General features: G+C 43.9%; 1 protein-coding gene across 1 annotated transcript in view; it reads right to left on the bottom strand.

Annotated features, from left to right (window-relative positions):
• Positions 1-25,241, bottom strand: part of LOC126455985 (1-phosphatidylinositol 4,5-bisphosphate phosphodiesterase epsilon-1-like) — a 464,968-nt gene that overhangs the window by 303,551 nt on the left and 136,176 nt on the right. Inside the window, exon 2 of the mRNA XM_050091742.1 lies at positions 11,228-11,377. Coding sequence (XP_049947699.1) covers positions 11,228-11,377 — 150 coding nt within the window. The remainder of the gene's footprint in view (positions 1-11,227; positions 11,378-25,241) is intronic.

The following is a 25,241-nucleotide window of genomic DNA, read 5'->3' as shown; positions in this document are numbered from 1 at the left end:
TAACGTCCAGTGCCGATGGTCAAGGACCCATTGAAGTCGTAGTTGTCGATGTCGAGGTGTTAACATCGGCACATACATGGGCTGTCGGCTGCGGAGGCCCATCGTTAGGAGCATTCGGTGGCTTGCGTGTTCAGTTACACTTTTACTCTGCCCAGATTTAAAGTCCGATGTTAGTTTCGCCACAGTTCGCCGCCTGTCCTATTTTACCTGTCTGCCCAGCCTACGACGTCCGACATCTGTGATGAGGGGTGGCCGCCCAATTCAACGAGGTGTGAACGTGGTTTCACCTTTGTTTCGCCACCTGTTGAAGACACTCACCACAGCACTCCTCGAACTCCCGGCAAGTCGAGCAGTTTCCGAAATGATTGTACCGAGCCTCCGGGCCGTCACAAACTGGCCCTGCTCAAACAAACTGATCGCGCGCCTTCCCCATTCTACACACGGACAGCACTCACACTGATATTACATGCGCCGTGTGTGTGTCTGCCTAGAAGTTATTCTTCGCCAGGAGACGCTGCTATCGCCTGGACTTGTTTATATCGATAATAGATGTTGGTCATAATGTGGTCATAAATTCACACTATTGCACTGCTTAGTCTGACACTGAACTGGACGTAATTCACTGCACAAAATTGACACATAGATGTAAACTGTTTATACTAAGTATAATATAGTATATAATAAGTATAATATGATGTTGTGGACTTACTGTGCGTCGATAAGTATCGACTATCGCCAGTTTACAGCGATATTCGCGATACTGACAGTTGTTTCACACTGATACAACTTAAATCTATTGGATTACAGCTGTCTTAAGCTTTTTTCAGAATTTTCTGTTCTTAAATTCAGTTAGCTCATTAAAAATATTGCCTTCACGAAAACTGACAACGGCCAGGAGAGCGGTATACGCCCCTCCATATTCGCATCCAGTGATGCCTATGGTCTGAGGATGACACGGCGGTCGGTCAGTACCTTTCGGTCTTCCGAGTCCTGTTCGGACGGAGTTAGTTAGTTATTGTACTCCTACACGACAATGCATCAGAACGCACGGGGTGCTTATGCAGTCTCTGCTTCAACGTTTTCTATGGAAGGTTCAGTAGCATCCGCCATCCAGTCCAGGCCATGTGACATGCAATGTCTACACTGTCAAGTCTTATTGAAGAGTCGAAAGAGTGAATTATCACTTCTTGCAGCGCGGACTGTTGCAGACGTGCAGGAACAGAGTCAGTGAGGTTCTGGAAGGTGCCCACAAGGGTATGGACTATGGAGCCATGCTGGCTTCAGCGCCGTGGCCAGCTGCGGTCGGTTCCTCGGTTGAGGATGCACGGCGCGAACAACCCGACCGGGGTGATCTCACATATTTTCGATTAGGTTTGAATCCGGGGAGTTTGGAGGCCAGGGGAGTATCGTGAACTCATCCTGGTGCTCTGCGAACCACGCACGTACACTGCGAGCCGTACGGCACGATGCAGTGCATGTACGGGTGGGCACGGTCCCCAACGATACATACATACTTGTGTTGATCCATCACCCAAGAAATGCCACTAAAATATTCCCCAGACTATGATACTCTCTCCTCCGGCCTGGACCCTTCCGACGATTCTTGCAGGATGTTTGCTTCCACACTTTTCAAACTGTACACGCCAACAACCATTTGTCCGAAGGAGCATAAAACGTGGCTCATCTGTAAAGGCCACCTTTCACTACTCAGTGAACGTCCAGTTACAGTATTGGCCTGCAAATTCCAATCTTCGTCGCAGCTGAACAGCAGTCATCTTGGGTGCATGAACCAGGCGCCTGCTGCGGAGTCCCGTACGCAGCAACCTTCGCTGAGAAGACGCTGCTGGTAGCTCCTTGGTTCACCTGGGTTGTCAGATGCTCAATAGTTGCACGTCTATTCGCCCGTGGACACAGCCGCAGCCGTCGTTTACACCTGTCACCTATGGCTCATGGTTCAACACAGCTGCCTCGGCGCCGGTTTTGGATAGCGCCGTTTTGCCATGTCGGTTTGTTTTAACAACTGCGGCACACGAACAGTCCACAAACTGCTGTTTCGGAAATGCTTCTACCTTTGGTCCAGAAGGCAATGATCATGCCTCTCTGGACGTCAGATAAATCGCTCCTTTTCCGCATTACGACAACGACTGCACTGTTTTCCGTGTCCCTCCGACACACTAAATACACTGAAGAGCCAAAGAAACTGGTACACTTGCCTAATATCGTGTAGGGCCCCCGCGATCACGCGGTAGTGCAGCTATACGACGTCGCATGGACTCGACTAATGTCTGAAGTAGTGCTGGAGGGAACTGACACCATGAATCCTGAAAGGCTCTCCGTAAATCCGCAAGAGTACGAGGAGGTGGAGATCTCCTCTGAACAGCACGTACCAAGGCATCTCAGATATGTTCAATAATGTTCATGTCTAGGTAAATTAGTGGCCAGGGGAAGTGTTTAAACGCAGAAGAGCGTTCCTGGAGCCACTGTGTAGCAATTATGGATGTGTGTGGTGTTGCATTGTCCTGCTGGAATTGACCAAGTCCGTCGGAACTCACAATGAACACGAATGGATGCAGGTGATGAGGCAGGATGCTTAAATACGTGTCACCTGTCAGAGTCGTACCTAGACGTATCAGGGGTCCCATATCACTCCAACTGCACACGTCCAACACCACTACAGACACTACAGACCTTCCACCAGCCTGAACAGGCCACTGCTGTCATGGACTCATGAGGTTGTCTCCATACCCGTACACTTCCATTCTCTCGATACAGACGAGACTCGTCCGACCAGGCGTCGTGTTTCCAGCCATCAACGGTCCAATATCGGTGTTAAAGGTCCCATGCGAGGTGTAAAGCTTTGTGTCGTGCAGTCATCAAGGGTACACGAGTGGGCCTTCGCCTCCGAAAGTTCATATCGATGATGTTTCGTAGAATGGTTCGCACGCTGACACTTGTTGAAGGCCCAGCATTGAAATCCACAGCAATTTGCGGAAGGGTTGCACTTCTGTCACGCTGAACGATTCTCTTCAGTCGTCGTTGGCCCCGGTATTCCAGGATCTTTTTCCGGCCACAGCGATGTCGGATATTTTATGTTTTACCGGATTCCTGATATTCAAGGTACACTCATGAAATGGTCGTACCGGAAAATCTCCACGCCATCGCTACCTAGGGAGATGCTGTATCCCATCGCTCGTGCGCCGACTATAACACCACGTTCAAACTCACTTAAATTTTGATAAGCTACCATTGTAGCAGCAGTAACCGGTCTAAAAACTGCACCAGACACTTGTTGTTTTATGTATAGTAGGCGCTGGCTACCGCAGCGCCATATTCTGCCTGCTCACATATCTCTGTATTTGAATACGCATGCCTACACCAGTTTTCCTTGGTGCTTCAGTGTATATACTTCACTGCTAGTGCTAACACTTGCCATCTGTGTATGGTTACTGTGCGTTGACATCGAAAACATGCTGTGTTCTCGTTATTACGACTGAGCCGTGCATCTTTACGGCAAGCTCAAAGAACATCTTCGGCGAAAGAGATTTTCCAAGGATGACGACGTCCACACGGCGGTTCTCGAGTGGATCCGTGACCAACCAGCGGATTTCTGTCGCCGAGGAATTAAACGATTGGTACATACCGTTGTTTACAGAGTAGATGGCCATGTTGAAAAACAGTGTCATGTATCCGTATCACTCTGAAACGTAGTACAGCATTCAATAAGTTATTTAGCCAGCCACAATAATGCGTACCTTAATATTTGAAGTCCCCTGGTACAAATTTGTGCCTAGTTTCCTTGAACAACCTTGTACATTGTTCGCGAGGGCAGTAAGATGACTTAAAGATGTTGTAAGCAACAGTGACCAACGGAACGTGCGTTACATAATTTTATGGCAATTCTAGGAGCCCAGTGCGGTGTGCGTGCATGGGACACGGCCCAGCGGCAGGTAATACTCCAGAGAGCCGCCGGCTCGGTGTTAATTTGGTGGCATCGATCCTCTGGATTACCTGCTGTCAGAGGACGCAGCAGCTGTGTTTCCAGTGTTTGCTCGGGACATCAGTTCGCTGTCTGCCTGCTCCGTTGTCGTGGCATACCCGAAAAGTAGGGCAATGGGACCGATCTCTCGCACTAATTGCCAGATTCACACACTCCAGTCAAGGAAGAGTAATGTTTCTCACTAGAGAGAGATGAATTAGGATACAAAATCCACTCCTTTAAGATTTTCCGTAAACTGACTTTATTGTCCAGGTTCATGTTAAATACACGTTGGTGCGAGAAGCATTTGACGAGCTCCAAAAGTCAGAATAAGGTTCCCGGAGTAGGCGGCATTCCCTCAGAAATATTGAGATCCTTTGAAAACTATTCCAACTGGTACGCAAGATAAATGAAACAAGCGAAATACTGTCAGGACTCTAGAAGAAGGTACCAACTCAAAATTCCTAAAAGTTTGAATAGTAACGTATCAACAGCTTAGTAAGTCATACTTGCAAAATACTGAAATGAATTATTTAGAGGATCACGGATAAACCTCGAAGAGGATCGGTTTGGTTTCAAGATAAATGTAGAAATACAAGAGGCAATACTTACCACAGGACTTAGAAGATAAGTCGAAAAAAGACAAATCTACGTTTATAGCATTTATCGATTTAGAGAAACCATTTGAAAGCTTTTGGCAATGTTGACTGGCATGCTCTATTTAAAATTCTGTCGTTAGCATGGCTAAACATAGCTTGTACAGAAACCGGACTGCCATTGTATGACATGGAAGCGACATCGTTGAGAAATGAGCGAGACAGGGTTGTAGCCTATCGCCGATGCTGTTCAATCTGCACTTGCAGCAAGCAATAGAGGAAACCAACATGAAATTTGGAAAGGAAGTTAATATTCAGGGAGAGGAAATTAAATCTTTGTGATTTTCCGATAAATACATAATTCTGCCAGAGACGGCAAAAGTCTTGGAAGAGCAGTTGTATGGCGTTGATGGCGTATTGCAAAGAGATTACAAGATGAACATCAAAAAAGCAAAACAAGAATAATGAAATGTATTCGAATTAAATCAGACGATGCAGACTGGCAACTGCAGGTAAATCATTTCTAAGAAAGAGAAATTTATTAACACCGAATATAAATTTAGGTGTTAGGAAATATTTTCTGAAGATACTTGGCTGGAGTGCAGTCTTCTACAGGGGTGAAACGTGAATTATAAATAGAGGAGACAAGAGGATATGAATTTTTGAAATGTGGTGCTACACCCATAGAGCACTTCTATGCTCTTCCGTAAAGAGATGTAAGCCTACTCAATAAATAATGAAAACTATTCGTCAAGATTATAATGCGCAGAAAGACCCACATAATCAGAATGATAACCCATGAAGAACGGAGGGGCATTCTAAGGTATACATTTTGCCAGAATAATCTTTTTTTCTAACACAAATCCCTGGAAAAACATACGCGTTCAACAACAACAACAAGAACGCATTTTTGTTTAGAGTACGTAGAGGTATTTGCCAAAATAACAGAAAACGAACGTCGGATAGCACGTAAGAAGCTTCCCATTGAATTTTGTATAACTATTATAAGATACATAGAAAAAAAGTATATAAAAGGGAAGCAAGATGTTGCAAAAACGAAATATTAATACCAAACAACAGGATGTCGGATATGCATCACATATTTTGGAGAGCTTGATCAAACATGTTTACGTTTCAACAGGTGATTTGGTTCAGATAAATTTGTAACAGCCATCAGTTTCGGCGACGATCAAATTACCAGTTTCGGAAGTTACTTTAAAACGAGAATTATCAAAATTGGAAACATATCATAACATAAAACATCAAAACCTAAAGGAATAGTAGCATCAGTTATAATATCATTAATAAAACAGTCCTCGAAACCAGCACCAACGAACAGTTTAACCATTTCAAATTATGGGGTGTTTCATATCATTCGTCGGAGCAGAAGATGTCAGGAAGCTAACCGAAAATCTGAGGTTTAAGTGAAAAGATTTTTAGAACCCAGATGGTGGAATCAAGTACAAAAACTGCTTTACGAATATGCGTCCACGCGAATTATTCTTTAACTGTTGGGAGGGGTGAAATATATTCAGCAGAGGTAAAACTAAACACCTGGGTTGGAGCTTTCTGCTGCTTGATTAAAGAGGAAGAAGAAGAGTGCAAGAGTTACCTCATATTAAATAAGTGTTCTTCACCTTCTTATTCTTGAAATTTTCTCTGTGTAAAATTTATTCCATGAACTTTCGGGATTGCAGCCGGTTTACGTCGACTGCTTGCCAACCAGTGTTGGCAACCAGTCAACCATCTTCAGGTGAGCGTCATTTTGTCTTATCCCTTGTCTCCACAGCGTCGGCATGTTATTTTGGTTTTGTTTGTGGTAGTAGGTAGCCGAAAGCTCTTGGTGTCTCTTCCCGTCCCCCACATCTGGGACAGAATTCCTTTATCCCAGCTGTCTGAGTCTGGTATTCTCACGGTAAAGTGTGAGGACGTCTTTGAAATGTTTGCGGATAGTGTAACTGAGACTGGAAGTGCGTACCAGTCCGATATTCACCTAGTGGGGTTTGGAAAATCCGTAAAAACTACATGTAGTCTCGAGAGCATACCGGGGGTATTCGATCCGGGGCCAGCGCGCCTTCCCGTGTCCCCGGAAGCGGGCGCTTTAACGCGCTTGGCTATCCAGGCGGACGATCAAATAAGCAGAGTATACGTGCAGAGATTCTTCATAGCTATATCTCACCTTTCTGTCGAGTATAAAAGCCTGAAAGAAGAGAGCGACAACTTTTGTTTGGAGTAGAGCGTCAACTTTTGTTTGGAGTTCTGGTTCAAATGGCTCTGAGCACTATGGGACTTAACTTCTGAGGTCATCAGCCCCCTAGAACTTAGAACTACTTAAACCTAACTAACCTAAGGACATCACACACATCCATGCCGGAGGCAGGATTCGAACCTGCGACCGTAGCGGTCGCGTGGTTCCAGACTGAAGCGCCTAGAACCGCTCGTCTACCACGGCCGGCTTGGAGTTCTGGTCATGGCTGCGTTCTATATGAGTTCATGACCAGTGTCAAGGAAATCAATAACCAATTTCTTGCAGTGTGATAGGAAATATTACTTCTATTTTTATCCGTCTTTACTATTTCTATAAGATTTGGTAATATTAATTTCGTAACGTTTTCCTTCACAAAGAAATATGTTTCACTGTTGAGCCTCATTCTATACGAATTCTTTCACAAGTGTACAGCGCAGTTTCTACGTACGCTGGCACGAAACTTTCGCGAACAAATGACTGTGCCTCCAGCCCAGGCATTTATGATAGTTTTGCCTGAGGCTCCTGCCTAATTATCTCTCACTCGTCCTGGAAGTAAACACAAACGCTGCGTCCTAATATTACTCTCTGTCTTTCTGCATATCTCTCTTTCCGTTTCTCTCCTTCTTTCGTGTGTACAAGAGCCCACTGTGGTCTGCTAGGTTCTTGGCATATTAACCGCTTATAATCTCCTTCGATACATAGTATTTCATGTTTTATATGTTCTATTTTATGTCCTTTTCATGATATAGTCATGTGCTGCTCGAAATATAGAAAACTATTATTCTGAGCTGAAACCTTCAACAAATAGTCCCATAATAATTCCCTCCAGAATTTTCATGTTTTGTCTCAAATCTAGCGTAGAAATTGTCACTTAGCACTAACAACTCTGCGCAAAAGCCTCTGCTCTCGCTCGTTAACTGAAGGCTGTCGGCCACTGCGATGTCCGTGTGGAGAGGAATTGCCTGAAATTTGGTATTCTCGGCACACTCCTGACACTGTAGATCTCGGAATTTTGAATTTCCTAACAAGTTTCAAACTGAATGTCCCATTCGTCTAACTCCAACTATCATTCTGCCTTCGAAGTCTGTTAATTCCCGTCGCAATTACGTCGGAAACCTTTTCAATTGAATCACCTAAGTACAAATGACGGTTCCGCCAATGCTCTGGCCTTTTATACCTTGTGCACGCGATACTACCACAATCTGTAAAACTTCATATCGTTGTCTTTTGACTGTGTCACCTCAGTGTATATAAATACCTCAGTGTATATAATACGTAGAATGCCTGCTTAGGGGTAATCGATGGACTGATGATCCTAATCATGGCAGGTTAAATAAAGCTCTCATGTAAACCATATATCGCTTAACATTGAACCAGAAGCTGCAATTTCATAATAGCAAAAGTAGGAAACCAGTAAACTCTCCCACACGCTCCCCAATACTTTAGAGAGTAGAATTCCAATGTATAAAACAGATTCAAACGTCTGGTTACTTAAGTAACGACTTAATGTGTTAAACTCATTGCTTGATACAAAAGTGAAGCACCCAGAAGGGGGGAAGGAAACGGAGTTTAACTTCATGGGTCGAGATGGTTTGTGATGTTATTTCAGTGATTACAATAACGAGTCAAATTTAACACACTTACAAAGAACTATGCACTATGAGACCACCTATCAGTGTGTCATTGCCCTTCTCTGTCCTGGACGCATGCACTGATTCGGTCTGGAAGTGTGTGATAGAGCCGTAGTATCGTCTCCTGAGGCAAGCTAATCCACAACTGTTGTAAATCGATCGTCCTTATCCTGAACACAGACACTGGAACGGAATTGACTCCCGAGATGCTCCCACGTATTTTCTGTCAGACAGATCTGGGGTGTCTTGCCGGCGACGGGAGTACATCAACATAACGCAGACAGTTTATACGGACATGTTCTATGTGCTGACGAGAATTGTCCTGTTGAAAACTGACAAGGGGACTCTACCACAGCAGTGGTAACAGATGAGGACCCAGGATGCGCATGACGTACCAGAGTTTCTTCAATCACTCCAGCCTTGACCTGAAGTCCTAACCAATGGATCCCAATACCATGACTCCAGGAGTAACACTGCATTGCTGCCTCAGACACTGGAAACATCGGACGGAGATGATCATCCTGGGTATGCAGAACCGCAATTCATTCCTGAACTCAGTGCGAGCTCATTCATCAGTGGTGAAGAATGCTTCCTGGTCACGACACCACTGGAAACGCAGACGTTTGTGTTGTGGTGTCGATGGCAGCCTATGGATGGTACGTCACTCCTCTAGACCGGCTGTTTCTGGTCTCCGAGCAATGGTGCGGGATGAGACAGAATGTGGCAGAGAGTGCGCTACTTATTCTTGGCCGGCTGGCGCTGACGTGAAGATTGTTCCGATGTGCTCGGTGCACAATACGGCGATTCCCTTGTGGCCGTCAGAGGTGATTGACTGGAGCCTTGATGACGAGCACGTCTGCCCTTGCGTTCCCATACAGTCCAACATCGGGCTCTTGTTACATCCGAATGCCTCACAAATGAGGATGTGCACTATTCGACCAGCTGGCCAAATGGAGACTCAAATTCTGTCAGACGCTGATTATGCTGTCTCACAAATGTACATGATATCTCCGATCATTCATAGTGATAACTCAACCCTTGATATACTCTTCCAGCCTTGTTGAAGGCGGTAAACACGAAGAACACTACGGCGCTGTGGTAGCATATCTATCTGTCACAAAGAATTGCAACTCTAATCATTTACATACACTATGTGATCAAAAGTATCCGGATACCTTGCTGAAAATGACTTACAAGTTCGTGGGGCCTCAACCGGTAATGCTGGAATTCAATATGGTGTTGGCCCAACCTTGGCCTTGACGCCAGCTTCCACTCTCGCAGGCATATGTTCAAACATGTGCTGGAAGGTGTCTTGGGAAATGGCAGCCCATTCTTCGCGGAGTGCTGCGCTGAGGAGAGGTATCGATCCCGGTCGGTGAGGCCTGGCACAAAGTTGGCGTTCCGAAACATCCCAAAGGTGCTCTATAGGATTCAGGTCAGGACTCTGTGTAGGCCACTCCATTACAGAGATGTTGTCGTTTAACCATTTCGCCACAGGCCGTGCATTATAAACAGGTGCTCGATCTTGTTGAAAGATGCAATCGCCATCCCTGAACTGCTCTTCAACAGTGGGAAGCAAGAAGGTGATTAAAACATCAATGTAGGCCTGTGCTTTGATAGTACCACAAAACCAACAAGGGGTGCAAGTCCCCTCCATGAAAAACACGACCACACCATAACACCACCGCCTCCGAATTTTACTGTCGGCACTACCCAAGCTGGCACATGATGTTCACCAGGCATTCGCCATACCCACACCCTGCCACCGGATCGCCACATTGTGTACCGCGATTTGTCACTCCACACAACGTGTTTCCACTGTTCAATCGTCCAATGTTTACGCTGCTTACACCAAGCGAGGCGTCGTTTGGCATTTCCCGGCATGATGTGTGGCTTATGAGCAGCCGCTCGGCCATGAAATCCAAGTTTTCTCACCTCCTGCCTAACTGTCATAATACTTGCAGTGGATCCTGATGCAGTAAGGAATTCCTGTGTGTTGGTGTGGATAGATGTCTGGCTATTACACATTACGACCCTCTTCAACTGTCGGCGGTCTCTGTCAATCAAGAGACGAGGTCGACGCGTACGCTTTTGTGCTGCACGTGTCCCTTCAAGTTTCCACTTCACTATCACATCGGAAACAGTTGCCTAGGAATATTTTGCAGTGTGGAAGTCTCGCATACAGGCTTATGACACAAGTGACATCCAATCACCTGACCACGTTCGAAGTCCGTGGGTTCCCCGGAGCGCCCCGTTCTGCTCTCTCACGATGTCTAAGGACTACTCAGGTCGCTGATATGGAGTACCTGGCAGTAGGTCTCAGCGCAATGCACCTAATATGAAAAACGTATGTTTTTGGGGGTGTCCTGATACTTTTGATCACATAGTGTATGTATGATGTTACACTGACATCCGACCATGTCTCCTGGACGCTTCTTCTTTCTAGCCAGGAACTGTATGTGATGTAAAATACGTAAAATGTTTGACTGTAAAAGAGGGGGCCATATGCCCCTGATCTTGGCAGATTAAATAAACCAGTAAATGAAAGAATATGCTGTGCTTGGTGTACTGTCCTTGGTGTACCGTACGTCAACTGGCGCTTGACAATGGTATAGCAGCCGAACTTGCCCAAATGTGGAAAATAAACAATAGCTACAGCGGAAGACGCAAGCGTGACTCCAGATGTTAATGAAACACAGCGGCCGCGGAGGACTGCGCTTCTGTAAGCTATGCTCTTTAGAGGTAAGCATTATGAGAGCAGAGAGCGTGTACGCACCTTCTTTTTGGTCTTCCCCCGCAGCAGCTCCTTGACCTGGTAGACCTTGCAGCCGTGCGCAGGAAGCCGTCGGCACGTCTGGATGTAGAGCTTCTTCAGCTGCACCTCCGACTCGTACACCGAAGTGTGGAAGAGTTTGCGCTTCTGCTCCTGCAACACAAGGCGAGCGCGCCGCTCAGTGCTCCGCCCAGCGCCAACACCGCAAACGTCTCCACATCGCTCGAGCTTCTGCACGTCCCGACAGAAATGAGTACTGCGGATAGTGAGCTTAAAACTATATGAGACTTTATGACATGGGAGACAGGACAGGCAGTCAGTGCACAAGATACCATCACAGTTAAACTAAATGATATAATTCAAAAGTTGTTAGTATTATTCATAATCACTATCGAAATGTAGCTGCTAAAACAGCATTAATGGTTCAGTTGAAGAAGCAACAGACTATATTAAAAATGTCATTCAACAACATTTTTAAGCTATTAGAGGTAGCCCTAACACTTCACTAAATTTAACAGAATTACAAACTTTGTAAAAAAAATATATAAAAATAAAAGCTCATATGGGATATGCTGATCACGGAATTTGAGATAGAATTCTGGAGAGTTGTTCCAACATAAGAACTAATGTCCTTAGTGATATATGTAATGCACAGCTGGCACAAAGAATTTTTATACACAGTTGAAAATACACCACTGTTGGACACCTTTATAAGAAAGGTGATAAGAAAATTTTAAATAATTACAGTCCATTTTCCTTACTAACATCATTTTTCAAAGTAATGTACTCAAGAATAGTCTTACAATCAAGTAGACACAATGTGCTCAGCACATTATAATTTTGATTTCAGATGTCTTGCACGATTGAAAAAGCTATTTGTACATTCGTTCACCCAAATATCAAAGGTCTTAAATAATAAAATACCACCACGTGGCACCTTCTGTGATTTTTTTCGATGCGTTTGAGTGGGTAGATCACGCCAGTCTCTTAGAAAAACTTATGTTTAATGGAAGTGGTGACTTAACAAAGAACTGATCTGACTCACACTTCGCAAACAGAATGCAGAAAGTTGTGATGATTAATTCAAACAATGTCGGAAAGATGCCTTATTCAAGAGAACGATCTTCCTCTTAACATTCACCAAGCAGAATTGGTACTTTATGCAGACGGTACAAGTGTTATAATAACTCTCATTAGAGAGAAAGTAACAAATGAGATTATTAATGAAGTTTTTCAAAGAACTATTAAGGGCTTCTCTGAAAATGGACTCTCCCTATGTTTTGATGAAACACACTATGTTCAGTTCTGTACAATAAACAGCTGTACCATCAACTGATGTAGCTAATGAACAAGGCAGAATGCATCATATTTTTTGGGTCTACCTATCGATGAAAACTTAAACTGAAGTATATTACTGAGCTGCTTAAAGTTCAGTTGGCTCCGCTCTTCGTATAATTGTCACTCTTGGAAACAAACGAATCAATTTTCTAACATGTTTTGGATATTTCCACTCAGAAATGTCCTTATGGCATAATTTTCTGTGGTAACTCATGACTTAAAAAGAAGTTAATGATTGTACAATAGCAAGTTGTAAATTCCTCATAAACAATCTCTCACAATTTGAGAAGGATAGTGATGTCCACACCTCCAACACTACAACAAAATGTGACTTTTATTTCACATTGTTAAAGCTGTCAGTGGGTCAGAAAGGAGTTCAATATGCAGCAACAAAAACTTTTAATGATTATCCGAATAACATAAAATGATTGACAGGTAGCAAAGTAAGTTTTAAATTTAATCTAAGATCATTTATTCTGGCTAACTCTTTCTATTCCAAGGAGAATCTTTCATTTAAAAACTGGTATCCTATAGGACAAAGCCTAGTCTTCAAGTGAAGTTGCATGAATGGGACTGAAAAATAATGTGCACATTAATGTTAAAACTAATCATGTATATATAGCCTGTAAAATGACTCTTTTCACATCATTTCGATAAAAGAATCTTTCAAATGATCAACGGAATATTTTGCTAACGAACCAACTAACTCAACTCGGAAACATCTTGCTTCACCTTACATGTAACACATCTTCAACGTAAGTACACACATAGAGGCACAAAGGCGTTTCCGTGATATCGATTTCTAGAGAGGATGAGGAACGGCAGATGTAACTCTTTGAGATAAAGAATTCTGAACGTGCCGTGGCTATTAAAAATATACGCTACACTGGGGCTCGAATCCGAATTCCCATCGTTTCGCGAGAGGTCACCTTCCCCTTAAGCAACGTCAACAATCGATAGAGCACGATGTAAATTCCCTGAATATCGAATTATATTACACACACGGCGCAATAAACATCTTCATGCATATTGTAGGGGAACTCAGACGGAATGGATTCATAAACAGCTCTGTGACTTATATCACATAAATGTCTAAGGATATCGACCGATATCTGTGACATGTATTTTAGAAAAAGGCGTGAAACAACACTGGAATATAGTAGAGATCGTCAGTTGCAGTTCAATAAAAATTCGCGTAAATTAGGAGTCCCCAACAATTTTTTTAATGTAATCTTCAACAACTTATTTAATGGGTCTTTAGTCTTCTAATGTTCATAGGCATATCTCAAAGGGTCTCTTGAATGTTTTATGGGTTCGCTATAAATATAAGCATGTTATTAAATACTACAGTACTCGTAAACCAACTTTTATGCTTTACTGACGCAGACAATCCAGTCACATTGCAAACAACCTTTGTATTGATGAGAAGTGAAGAGACACATGAATTAAAACTCTATGTGTGCGACACAGCAGAGGATATTTGGCGGTGTGATTGCATCGGAGGGATAATCTTCATCGACAGTCCTACTATATTTTGACGCGTATCAAGTGCTTATCATTATTTCGCGTCTTGAGCGTTCCAGCGATAGTATGGCATCCTAGACGGCACTGATGTATTTGTCCTTCATTCGTACTACCATGCTCCTAATATCTCTCTTGCCAAATACAGGATGTATACCGGCAACGAATGAACGTGTATGCGTTGCTCATGAGATCGCTCAGTCTCGTGTAAACTTATTCTGTGACTGCAAAAAAATTCTGTCTTGTCTACCCATTTCATTTACAGTGTCACATACGATTCAGTCATTTAAATTACAACTTGTAAGAATTTAATAACAATCCAGTTTGTTCTCTAACGCAGTGTTTCAATGACCCTTGAGTCCTCTGTGCAAAGAAGCTTAACAAGTCCAATTTTCACGGGCTTCTGAACAGGGTTTCGCGGTTCACCGCTAAAATTCTTACATGGACACAACATGCAGCTGAGATGACACGTGAAAGATTAATTATGGTGCTCTGAGCTACTTACGCGCACAAAGTTCTATTTTGGTAGCGTATTTATGTTGCAGACAAGTGCTGGTCTGAACAAAATTACACTCTCTCTCCTTGCCGGACCTACCTGCTTCTCCATTCTCGATCACAGATGTAAAAAACTGTCGCTGGTCTAAGAAACAAATTCTTCGCTGTCTGAGGCGCAGCGTGGAGCAAAATACTTCCTCGAAGTCTTGAAAAAAAAAAACAAAAAAAAAACAGTCTCACAAGAAAACGCTCTGCAGCAGAATCGTCGATTGCAATTTACTTATTTATTTAGATACCAGAACGGTTTGCTGTATCTTCATAATGAAAAAGAAATATGTTACTGCTTGACGGTTTACACAAGTAATCAGTGTGTTAAATATGTGTTTTCATCCATCAATCTATTATTTAGAACGATAATACTGCAGACAACGAATTAGAATAATGACGATGTTGTGGGAAGGTGATATGATGGATCTTCTGATTGCACAATGTAGTATAAACGTACGCTCCATACTCAACTATTCTGAGATATAGCTTTTGATTACCAGAAGTGGGAATTGTGCAGTTAGTAGCAAATTCACAGATCATTATTTACCCTCTGATGTAGCCGATCTCCATTGTAATTTCAACAACAAAGGATAAGTTAAATAAGATATATTTGACGCTTATTAGCCAATGAAAAACTTGTATCGCATTAGGGAATCTCAAGGAGATAAGAGTCATGGTTGTAGACAAGGTAGAGCACGGGGATAAGGCAGATATAAAAACAGGGAATGAGGACCTCGAAGAAATAACCGAATTTCACTATCTCGGTGGAACTGTGTGTAAAACAACAGATGACTGAAAGAAATCAAGAGAAGAGTGGTAGTAGGCACAACTACCTTCCAGAAAAAGGACATTCTACTGGAGAATCACAATGGCTTCCATACTAAAAAAAGGTGTGTAAATACCTTTGTGTGTAGTGTACTTACGTACAGATTTGAAATATGACCGTTACCAAATCAGGAGAACGTCCGCCACGAAGTTGCGGAAATGTATCTCTGGAGGAGTGCTACAGCTCTTGCTTCGTACACGCTAAGACGAAAAAGTTTCAAGCATTGCCTCACACCACGTACAACGCCGTGGCCAACGGCCTTCACTTAACGACAGGGAGTAGCGGCATTTGCGTCGGCTTGTCAGTGCAAACAGAAAAGCAACACTGTGAAATGACCAAAGAAATCAATGCGGGACGTACAACAAAAGTATCCGTCAGAGCAGTGCGCCAAAATCTGGTGTTAATAGACTATGGCAGTAGATGACTGGCGCGGGTTCTTTGGGCAATAGCCCGACATCGCCTGAAGTCCATCTCCTGGGCTCATGACCCGAAATGACAGGGAAACCTTGGCCTGGTCAGATGAGTCCCGATTTCAGTTGGTAAGAGTTGATGGTAGGATTAGAGTGTGGTGCAGACCCCACGAAGCCATGGATCCAAGTTCACAACAAAGCACTGTGCAACTGAGGGTGGCTTCACAATGGTGTGGGCCGTGTTTACATTCAACAGTCTGGGTCCTTTGGTACAACTGAAGCAATCATTGACTCGAATGGTTATTTTCGGCTACTTGAAGGACATTTACAGCCATTCATGGATTTTATGTTCCCAAACGATGCGCCATGTCTCTGGACCACAACTGTTAGAGGTTGGATTGAAGAAAGTTCTGGACAGTCCGAAGAATGACTTGGGCACCCACATCACCCTACATGAATCCCATCGCATATTTATGGGACATAATGGCGAGGTCAGTTCGAACACAAAATCTTGCACCTGCAACACCTTCGCAATTATGGAATGCTACAGAGGCAGAATGACTCAGCAAGTCTCTGGAAATCCCCTGCAGAAAATACTGAGTCCATGCCATAACTGTACTACGCCAGGCAAAAGACTCACCTCGTTGTTGACAGTTTCGATTCTGAATGAAGGTTTAAAAAGCATTTTGAAGATGCTGTAATTCAAAGGAGTCGAAGTTGGATACTACGCAGAAACATTTGCCATCGATCACCACCGCGTGCTGCCCGATTCCCGTGAAATTCGGACGGCCAGGAAACACGCAAAAATTGTGGAGTGGGAGGATTTTCCGGTCATGGAAGGAGTCGTGTACGGTGCTAGCATAGCAGATTAGCTGTGAGTATGAACACTTTTTACCCAAGTTCATTTGTAAAAACGGTAGATGTCTTACTTTTATCTTCAAACGTGTATTTCTCGGTATTGGGTTTTTCAAGCTGACGGAATGGCTTGCTGAAATACTAATAAAGATATCTTTCTGACATTTGGCTGAGTTACTTCTCTGACATGTCCGCAAGGTGCAGTAGGCTAATGTTTTTGTATTTTAAGTTATTCATTAGTTAATGCAAAATGTGTGACCAAACAAACACGAGAAAACTAAATCCTTGTTTTTTTTGCCTTATTTCAAGAACGTGAGCTATTATTCCGTGCGATAACTCTACTGATTAAGAAAATTTTTTGTTTTTGGAGTTCCGTACCTCAATCGGTAAAAACTGAACTCTTGTAGGATGACCTTGTCTGTCTTTTCCACTGTTAAGAATCTTTTTCGTCAGGTCCTGGTAGACATATAAACTTCATATTTATGTCACATACTAAGTTTATGGACCCTTGGCGATGTAAAGGATTTAAGCCCCTACGTCAGTGCGTCAAAAGATACGGCCATTGACGTCACATATTTTGATACACGCATACTCATTCACCAAAATCTATGGGATACCACCCGTTGACCTAGAATCATGACATTTGGTAGAAAGCAAGGTTCCACAGCACAAGTAAAGGAAAAGAATCTGAAAATGGTTAGACTGTAATCACATGTAAAAACAATATTTTTTACTGTCTGTTTGTCCATTTTTTAAGACCCCTTTCCCTCAGGAACGGGTTGACGTGCCAAGTTGAAATTTATGTCACATGCTAATATGTTCCTCCTGTATGTGAAACATATAAGCTTGTATGTCAACGTAGTGAAAACATGTGGCCTTTTTTGTAACGTATTTTAATAATCGCAAAAAGCTATAGGATGGTTCCCATTGATTTACAATCATGAAAACTGGCAGTAAGCAAGGTTTTGCATTATAAATAATAAAAAAACCTGAAAATTGTTAATTTGCAGATATATCACACAAAAAATATATTTTTGCCGTGTTACCCGACTGACTGTCTGTCCCTCGGTTAAGATTCCTTTTTTCTCAGGATTGGGTATACGTATCAAATTGAAATTTGTCACATACTAACGTCTGCGGTCTCTTGGCGATGTAAAATATTTAAGCTTCTACGTGAATGAAATCAATAGATGGGGCCATTTACGTCATATATTTGATATCTTGCCAGTGACGATAACAAACAAAAATCGTCGAAATTCTCTATTCATCTACATCTACATCTACATTGATACTCCGCAAGCCACCCAAAGGTGTGTGGCGGAGGGCACTTTACGTGCCACTGTCATTACCTCCCTTTCCTGTTCCAGTCGCGTATGGTTCGCGGGAAGAACGACTGTCTGAAAGCCTCCGTGCGCGCTCTAATCTCTCTAATTTTACATTCGTGATCTCCTCGGGAAGTATAAGTAGGGGGAAGCAATATATTCGATACCTCATCCAGAAACGCATCCTCTCGAAACCTGGCGAGCAAGCTACACCGCGATGCAGAGCGCCTCTCTTGCAGAGTCTGCCACTTGAGTTTATTAAACATCTTCGTAACGCTATCACGGTTACCAAATAACCCAGTGACGAAACGCGCCGCTCTTCTTTGGATCTTCTCTATCTCCTCCGTCAACCCGACCTGGTACGGATCCCACACTGATGAGCAATACTCAAGTATAGGTCGAACGAGTGTTTTGTAAGCCACCTCCTTTGTTGATGGACTACATTTTCTAAGCACTCTCCCAATGAATCTCAACCTGGTACCCGCCTTACCAACAATTAGTTTTATATGATCATTCCACTTCAAATCGTTCCGCACGCATACTCCCAGATATTTTACAGAAGTAACTGCTACCAGTGTTTGTTCCGCTATCATATAATCATACAATAAAGGATCCTTCTTTCTATGTATTCGCAATACATTACATTTGTCTATGTTAAGGGTCAGTTGCCACTCCCTGCACCAAGTGCCTATCCGCTGCAGATCTTCCTGTATTTCGCTACAATTTTCTAATGCAGCAACTTCTCTGTATACTACAGCATCATCCGCGAAAAGCCGCATGGAACTTCCGACACTATCTACTAAGTCATTTATATATATTGTGAAAAGCAATGGTCCCATAACACTCCCCTGTGGCACGCCAGAGGTTACTTTAACGTCTGTAGACGTCTCTCCATTGATAACAACATGCTGTGTTCTGTTTGCTAAAAACTCTTCAATCCAGCCACACAGCTGGTCTGATATTCCGTAGGCTCTTACTTTGTTTATCAGGCGACAGTGCGGAACTGTATCGAACGCCTTCCGGAAGTCAAGAAAAATAGCATCTACCTGGGAGCCTGTATCTAATATTTTCTGGGTCTCATGAACAAATAAGGCGAGTTGGGTCTCACACGATCGCTGTTTCCGGAATCCATGTTGATTCCTACATTGTAGATTCTGGGTTTCCAGAAATGACATGATACGCGAGCAAAAAACATGTTCTAAAATTCTACAAGAGATTGACGTAAGAGATATAGGTCTATAGTTTTGCGCATCTGCTCGACGACCCTTCTTGAAGACTGGGACTATCTGTGCTCTTTTCCAATCATTTGGAACCCTCCGTTCCTCTAGAGACTTGCGGTACACGGCTGTTAGAAGGGGGGCAAGTTCTTTCGCGTACTCTGTGTAGAATCGAATTGGTATCCCGTCAGGTCCAGTGGACTTTCCTCTATTGAGTGATTCCAGTTGCTTTTCTATTCCTTGGACACTTATTTCGATGTCAGCCATTTTTTCGTTTGTGCGAGGATTTAGAGAAGGAACTGCAGTGCGGTCTTCCTCTGTGAAACAGCTTTGGAAAAAGGTGTTTAGTATTTCAGCTTTACGCGTGTCATCCTCTGTTTCAATGCCATCATCATCCCGTAGTGTCTGGATATGCTGTTTCGAGCCACTTACTGATTTAACGTAAGACCAGAACTTCCTAGGATTTTCTGTCAAGTCGGTACATAGAATTTTACTTTCGAATTCAATGAACGCTTCACGCATAGCCCTCTTTACGCTAACTTTGACATCGTTTAGCTTCTGTTTGTCTGAGAGGTTTTGGCTGCATTTAAACTTGGAGTGGAGCTCTCTTTGCTTTCGCAGTAGTTTCCTAACATTGTTGTTGTACCACGGTGGGTTTTTCCCGTCCCTCACAGTTTTACTCGGCACGTACCTGTCTAAAACGCATTTTACGATTGCCTTGAACTTTTTCCATAAACACTCAACATTGTCAGTGTCGGAACAGAAATTTTCGTTTTGATCTGTTAGGTAGTCTGAAATCTGCCTTCTATTACTCTTGCTAAACAGATAAACCTTCCTCCCTTTTTTTATATTCCTATTAACTTCCATATTCAGGAATGCTGCAACGGCCTTATGATCACTGATTCCCTGTTCTGTACATACAGATTCGAAAAGTTCGGGTCTGTTTGTTATCAGTAGGTCCAATATGTTATCTCCACGAGTCGGTTCTCTGTTTAATTGCTCGAGGTAATTTTCGGATAGTGCACTCAGTATAATGTCACTCGATGCTCTGTCCCTACCACCTGTCCTAAACATCTGAGTGTCCCAGTCTATATCTGGTAAATTGAAATCTCCACCTAAGACTATAACATGCTGAGAAAATTTATGTGAAATGTATTCCAAATTTTCTCTCAGTTGTTCTGCCACTAATGCTGCTGAGTCGGGAGGTCGGTAAAAGGAGCCAATTATTAACCTAGTTCGGTTGTTTAGTGTAACCTCCACCCATAATAATTCGCAGGAACTATCCACTTCTACTTCACTACAGGATAAACTACTACTAACAGCGATGAACACTCCACCACCGGTTGCATGCAATCTATCCTTTCTAAACACCGTCTGTACCTTTGTAAAAATTTCGGCAGAATTTATCTCTGGCTTAAGCCAGCTTTCTGTACCTATAACGATTTCAGCTTCGGTGCTTTCTATCAGCGCTTGAAGTTCCGGTACTTTACCAACGCAGCTTCGACAGTTGACAATTACAATACCGATTGCTGCTTGGTCCCCGCATGTCCTGACTTTGCCCCGCACCCGTTGAGGCTGTTGCCCTTTCTGTACTTGCCCAAGGCCATCTAACCTAAAAAACCGCCCAGCCCACGCCACACAACCCCTGCTACCCGTGTAGCCGCTTGTTGCGTGTAGTGGACTCCTGACCTATCCAGCGGAACCCGAAACCCCACCACCCTATGGCGCAAGTCGAGGAATCTGCAGCCCACACGGTCGCAGAACCGTCTCAGCCTCTGATTCAGACCCTCCACTCGGCTCTGTACCAAAGGTCCGCAGTCAGTCCTGTCGACGATGCTGCAGATGGTGAGCTCTGCTTTCATCCCGCTAGCGAGACTGGCAGTCGTCACCAAAGCAGATAGCCGCCGGAAGCCAGAGAGGATTTCCTCCGATCCATAGCGACACACATCATTGGTGCCGACATGAGCGACCACCTGCAGATGGGTGCACCCTGTACCCTTCATGGCATCCGGAAGGACCCTTTCCACATCTGGAATGACTCCCCCCGGTATGCACACGGAGTGCACATTGGTTTTCTTCCCCTCTCTTGCTGCCATTTCCCTAAGGGGCCCCATTACGCGCCTGACGTTGGAGCTCCCAACTACCAGTAAGCCCACCCTCTGCGACTGCCCGGATCTTGCAGACTGAGGGGCAACCTCTGGAACAGGACAAGCAGCCATGTCAGGCCGAAGATCAGTATCAGCCTGAGACAGAGCCTGAAAGCGGTTCGTCAGACAAACTGGAGAGGCTTTCCGTTCAGCCCTCCGGAATGTCTTTCGCCCCCTGCCACACCTTGAAACGACCTCCCACTCTACCACAGGTGAGGGATCAGCCTCAATGCGGGCAGTATCCCGGGCAACCACAGTCGTAGTCCGATCAGGGGATGCGTGGGACGAGCTGGCCGTCCCCGACAAACCCCCATCCCGACCCCCACAGTGATGCCCATTGGCAACAGCCTCAAGCTGTGTGACCGAAGCCAACACTGCCTGAAGCTGGGAGCGAAGGGATGCCAACTCAGCCTGCATCCGAACACAGCAGTTGCAGTCCCTATCCATGCTAAAAACTGTTTTGCTAAGAACGTCTGAACTAATCTACAGAGAGCGCAAACAAATCTTCTACAAGATTGTTGCTTCAGTTTCCTTGTTAGTGGCTTAACGTTATTTCGATATACTAGATGCATTCAATAAGAAACGCAACACATTTTTTCTCGACCATGAGATGGATGAAATATCTATATTCGTATTTAAGTTTGTGTGGAACACAAGTCCTACTCGTATTTACCCAGATTTTTTGATTTCAGAAAAGATTTGGAGACTGTAGGACTTCCGTCATGGACACACCTCGTTTTGAACAGAGCTACTTTAACTCGTCGTATAAGGGGCTTAATGATGACTCAATTTCTTACAAAAATCTGAAATGTTGTCCAAGAATCAATAAATAATATGCAAAAAGATATACGTCGGTTACTTAATTAGTTAAATAGTCGTAAAAATTGCTTGTTTTATAGGCTGTCTGAGGGGAATGGACACTTAATCTTCTACAAGATTGTTGCTTCAGTTTCCTTGTTAGTGGCTTAACGTTATTTCGATATACTAGATGCATTCAATAAGAAACGCAACACATTTTTTCTCGACCAATTTCGATTGAAAAATGGGGAATTTGCTGTGGGAAATCGTGGAATATCTCCCTCTTCAGCCCCTGTAGTTTCATGAAGTTCTGATAGGTCGCGGTGCTGTACGTAGCCGTCAAAATGGCTTCTGTAAGGGAGGTACATTCGAAGCAGAGAGCTGGTTGGTTGTGGGAATAGACCAAACAGAGAGGTCATCGGTGTCGTCGGATTAGGGATGGATGGGGAAGGAAGTCGGCCGTGCCCTTTAAAAGGAACCATCCCAGCATTTGCCTGGAGCGATTTAGGGAAATCACGGAAAACCGAAATCAGGATGGCCGGACGCGGAATTGAACCGTCGTCCTCCGGAGTGCGAGTCCAGTGTGCTACCATTGCACCACCTCGCTCGGTAGCAGAGAGCTGTCATTGAATTTGTTTGGCGGAAAACCAGGAATTGCAGGTATTTATTGGCGCTCACAGAGGGGTACTGAAATCTGGCAGTGAACAAAAGCACGACGAGTCTGTCATGATCGCATCAAGGTCGCGCAAAGCTGTCCGATCTCCCGCGTGACGGCAGCCCACACACAGCTGTGAATCCTGCAGTGCGGACACTCTCATTCGAGGTGATCGACGAATTACAATCAGACACCTCGCTGCAACACTGGACGTCTCTGTTGGTAGCGCAGACACACTCTTCCACCAGTTGTGGTTCTCAACAAAGGCGTGTGCCTGTTGGTACCATACAGTGCCCCCCCCCCCCCCCACAGTAAGGTGAAATACGGCTGAAACTGTGAGGAATAATATGGTGTACTTGGTGTACTGGAATCTTGAATAAAACCAACCTGCTTTCAGAAAAGAAAAATGTGTTGCATTACTTACTGAACGCCACTCGTATTTTATTCTCTTCCTTATTTTCTGGGTTCCGATTCTGGATGCTTCACGGAAATCCGATTTGTTAGTTCATTAAGTTCCTCCCGCAGCCCTTCTCTTGTCCTCGTGAGGAGAGCAGCAAGCGGGAAGAACAGCCAGCGCAGATACCGCGCCGCGTCCTTTCCATTTCCGGGCGTCGTCCGCGCGGCGCCGTTGCTGCGCCACCCCCGCAGAGGCGGGCTGAATGTCACGAGGCTACGCCCTGCAGCTGGAACGGCGAACCCGCGTCACGCAGCTACGCATCTACGCGTCCGCGGGCCGTCGCTCCTCCCGCGTCTGCCGTGCGCCAGTACGAGCACTGTGGTGGCACACTCCCGCTCTCCATGTCCGCTCAGATGTTACAGTAAAACTGTTCGACTCGTGCAACGTCTCCGCATCAGCTGGGCTTCCGTAACTGTGAAAGCACGGTTTTCCCAGTTGCCCTGTTTCTGCGATGAGGCACGAAACTCATTTTGCTGGATATTTCCTAAAGAGTGTCGCCTTCTCTCGGTGCAAGGGGCTCTTGATTAGTGCTCAAACAGACGAAATTGCCTCCAAGATGACGTTAGAGAGTAGGGGAATGGGGCTGGAGAGAGGAGGGAGTGAAGCAAGTACGGCAGATAGGGTAGCCGAGGACGAGAGACAGATACCACTGAGAAACTTGAAAGAGAATGATTGAAAAAGTAATATTTACGAACAACCGAGAGCTGCTGGTGAAATAAACTTTTATTCGATATTATTTACTCAGCTTGTATGGTACCGTTCTTTCTTTATACTGTCGTCAGTCTTCTGAAAGATTTGATGCAGTTCGCCACCACTTCCTTTCCTGTGCCGATCACTTCATTTCAGAGTAGTGCTTTCACCAAACGTCCTCAATTATTTCTTGAATGAATTCCAATCTCTACCTTCCCCTTCATTTTTTACCCTCTACACCTTCCTTTAGTTATCCACTGATCTTTTAATATATGCCTTGTCATCCTGTCCCTCCGTCTTGCCAATGTTACCCGCATGTACGAGGCGAGTTTTATAAGAATCGTTCCGAAATAAAAATGAAACAAGTACATTTTTCTGAGAAACTTTATTTTTACATGAAAGCCTATCCTTAAGCTACTTTTTGACGTAAGTTCCATCAGCATTAAGACATTTATCTTATCGTACAAACAGCTTTGAATATCATCCTCGTATAAATCTGTCACTGAAGGTACCTGGGTATAACTTTCGATCATTTAAATTTTCGTTAATAATTGCATAAAGCATATTTCTTGACACTTGAGTGTAATTCGTTAACTATCTGTTCTCTATCACTTTTTCATCAACGTTCTGTACCAAATCGTCAGGAATGAGTGAAGGTCGCTCACTTAGTTCCTCACCTTGCACATTCGTACGGCCATCTTTACGAGCTCTCATCCATTTCTGTACCATCCCATCTTCCATAAGTGTCAAGAAGTGTGATTTGTGCAATTGTTACCCGAACGTTTAAATTACCGAAAGTTATGCTCAGGTACCTTCACCCGGCAGCATACGCTGAGTCACAAAACAAGCCAAGTAAAAATAAACTCCTCACTCATAGAAAAATGCAGCTTGTTACTGCGGTTTTTCTCAACTGTATCTACCTAAAGAAACGCCGAGTTTGCAAGCTATCACTGATAAAATGAATTTGTTTGCACGCACTAAAGTAACTCATCGATACCATAAAGGTCGTGCTTGTCTGTTTCACTTCATCTCGTCAGACGGTGCATTAATTTCGCTGAGTACAATGAGTGGCCTCATAGTACTTGCTGTAAGCTGACACCTTTTTGGCTGGTAAAAGCTTGAACCATATGTTTCACACTTCCAAAGGTAAGTTGTAAAATTTTCATCTTGTGGAAATGTTATATTAATCCTCTTATCCCATTCTTATCCTATTCTCTAGACCATTTTCGCACACAAAA

Source organism: Schistocerca serialis, chromosome 2 (assembly GCF_023864345.2).
Source record: "Schistocerca serialis cubense isolate TAMUIC-IGC-003099 chromosome 2, iqSchSeri2.2, whole genome shotgun sequence".
Taxonomy (NCBI): Eukaryota; Metazoa; Arthropoda; class Insecta; order Orthoptera; family Acrididae; genus Schistocerca; species Schistocerca serialis.
This window is presented reverse-complemented; position numbering and strand designations above follow the sequence as displayed.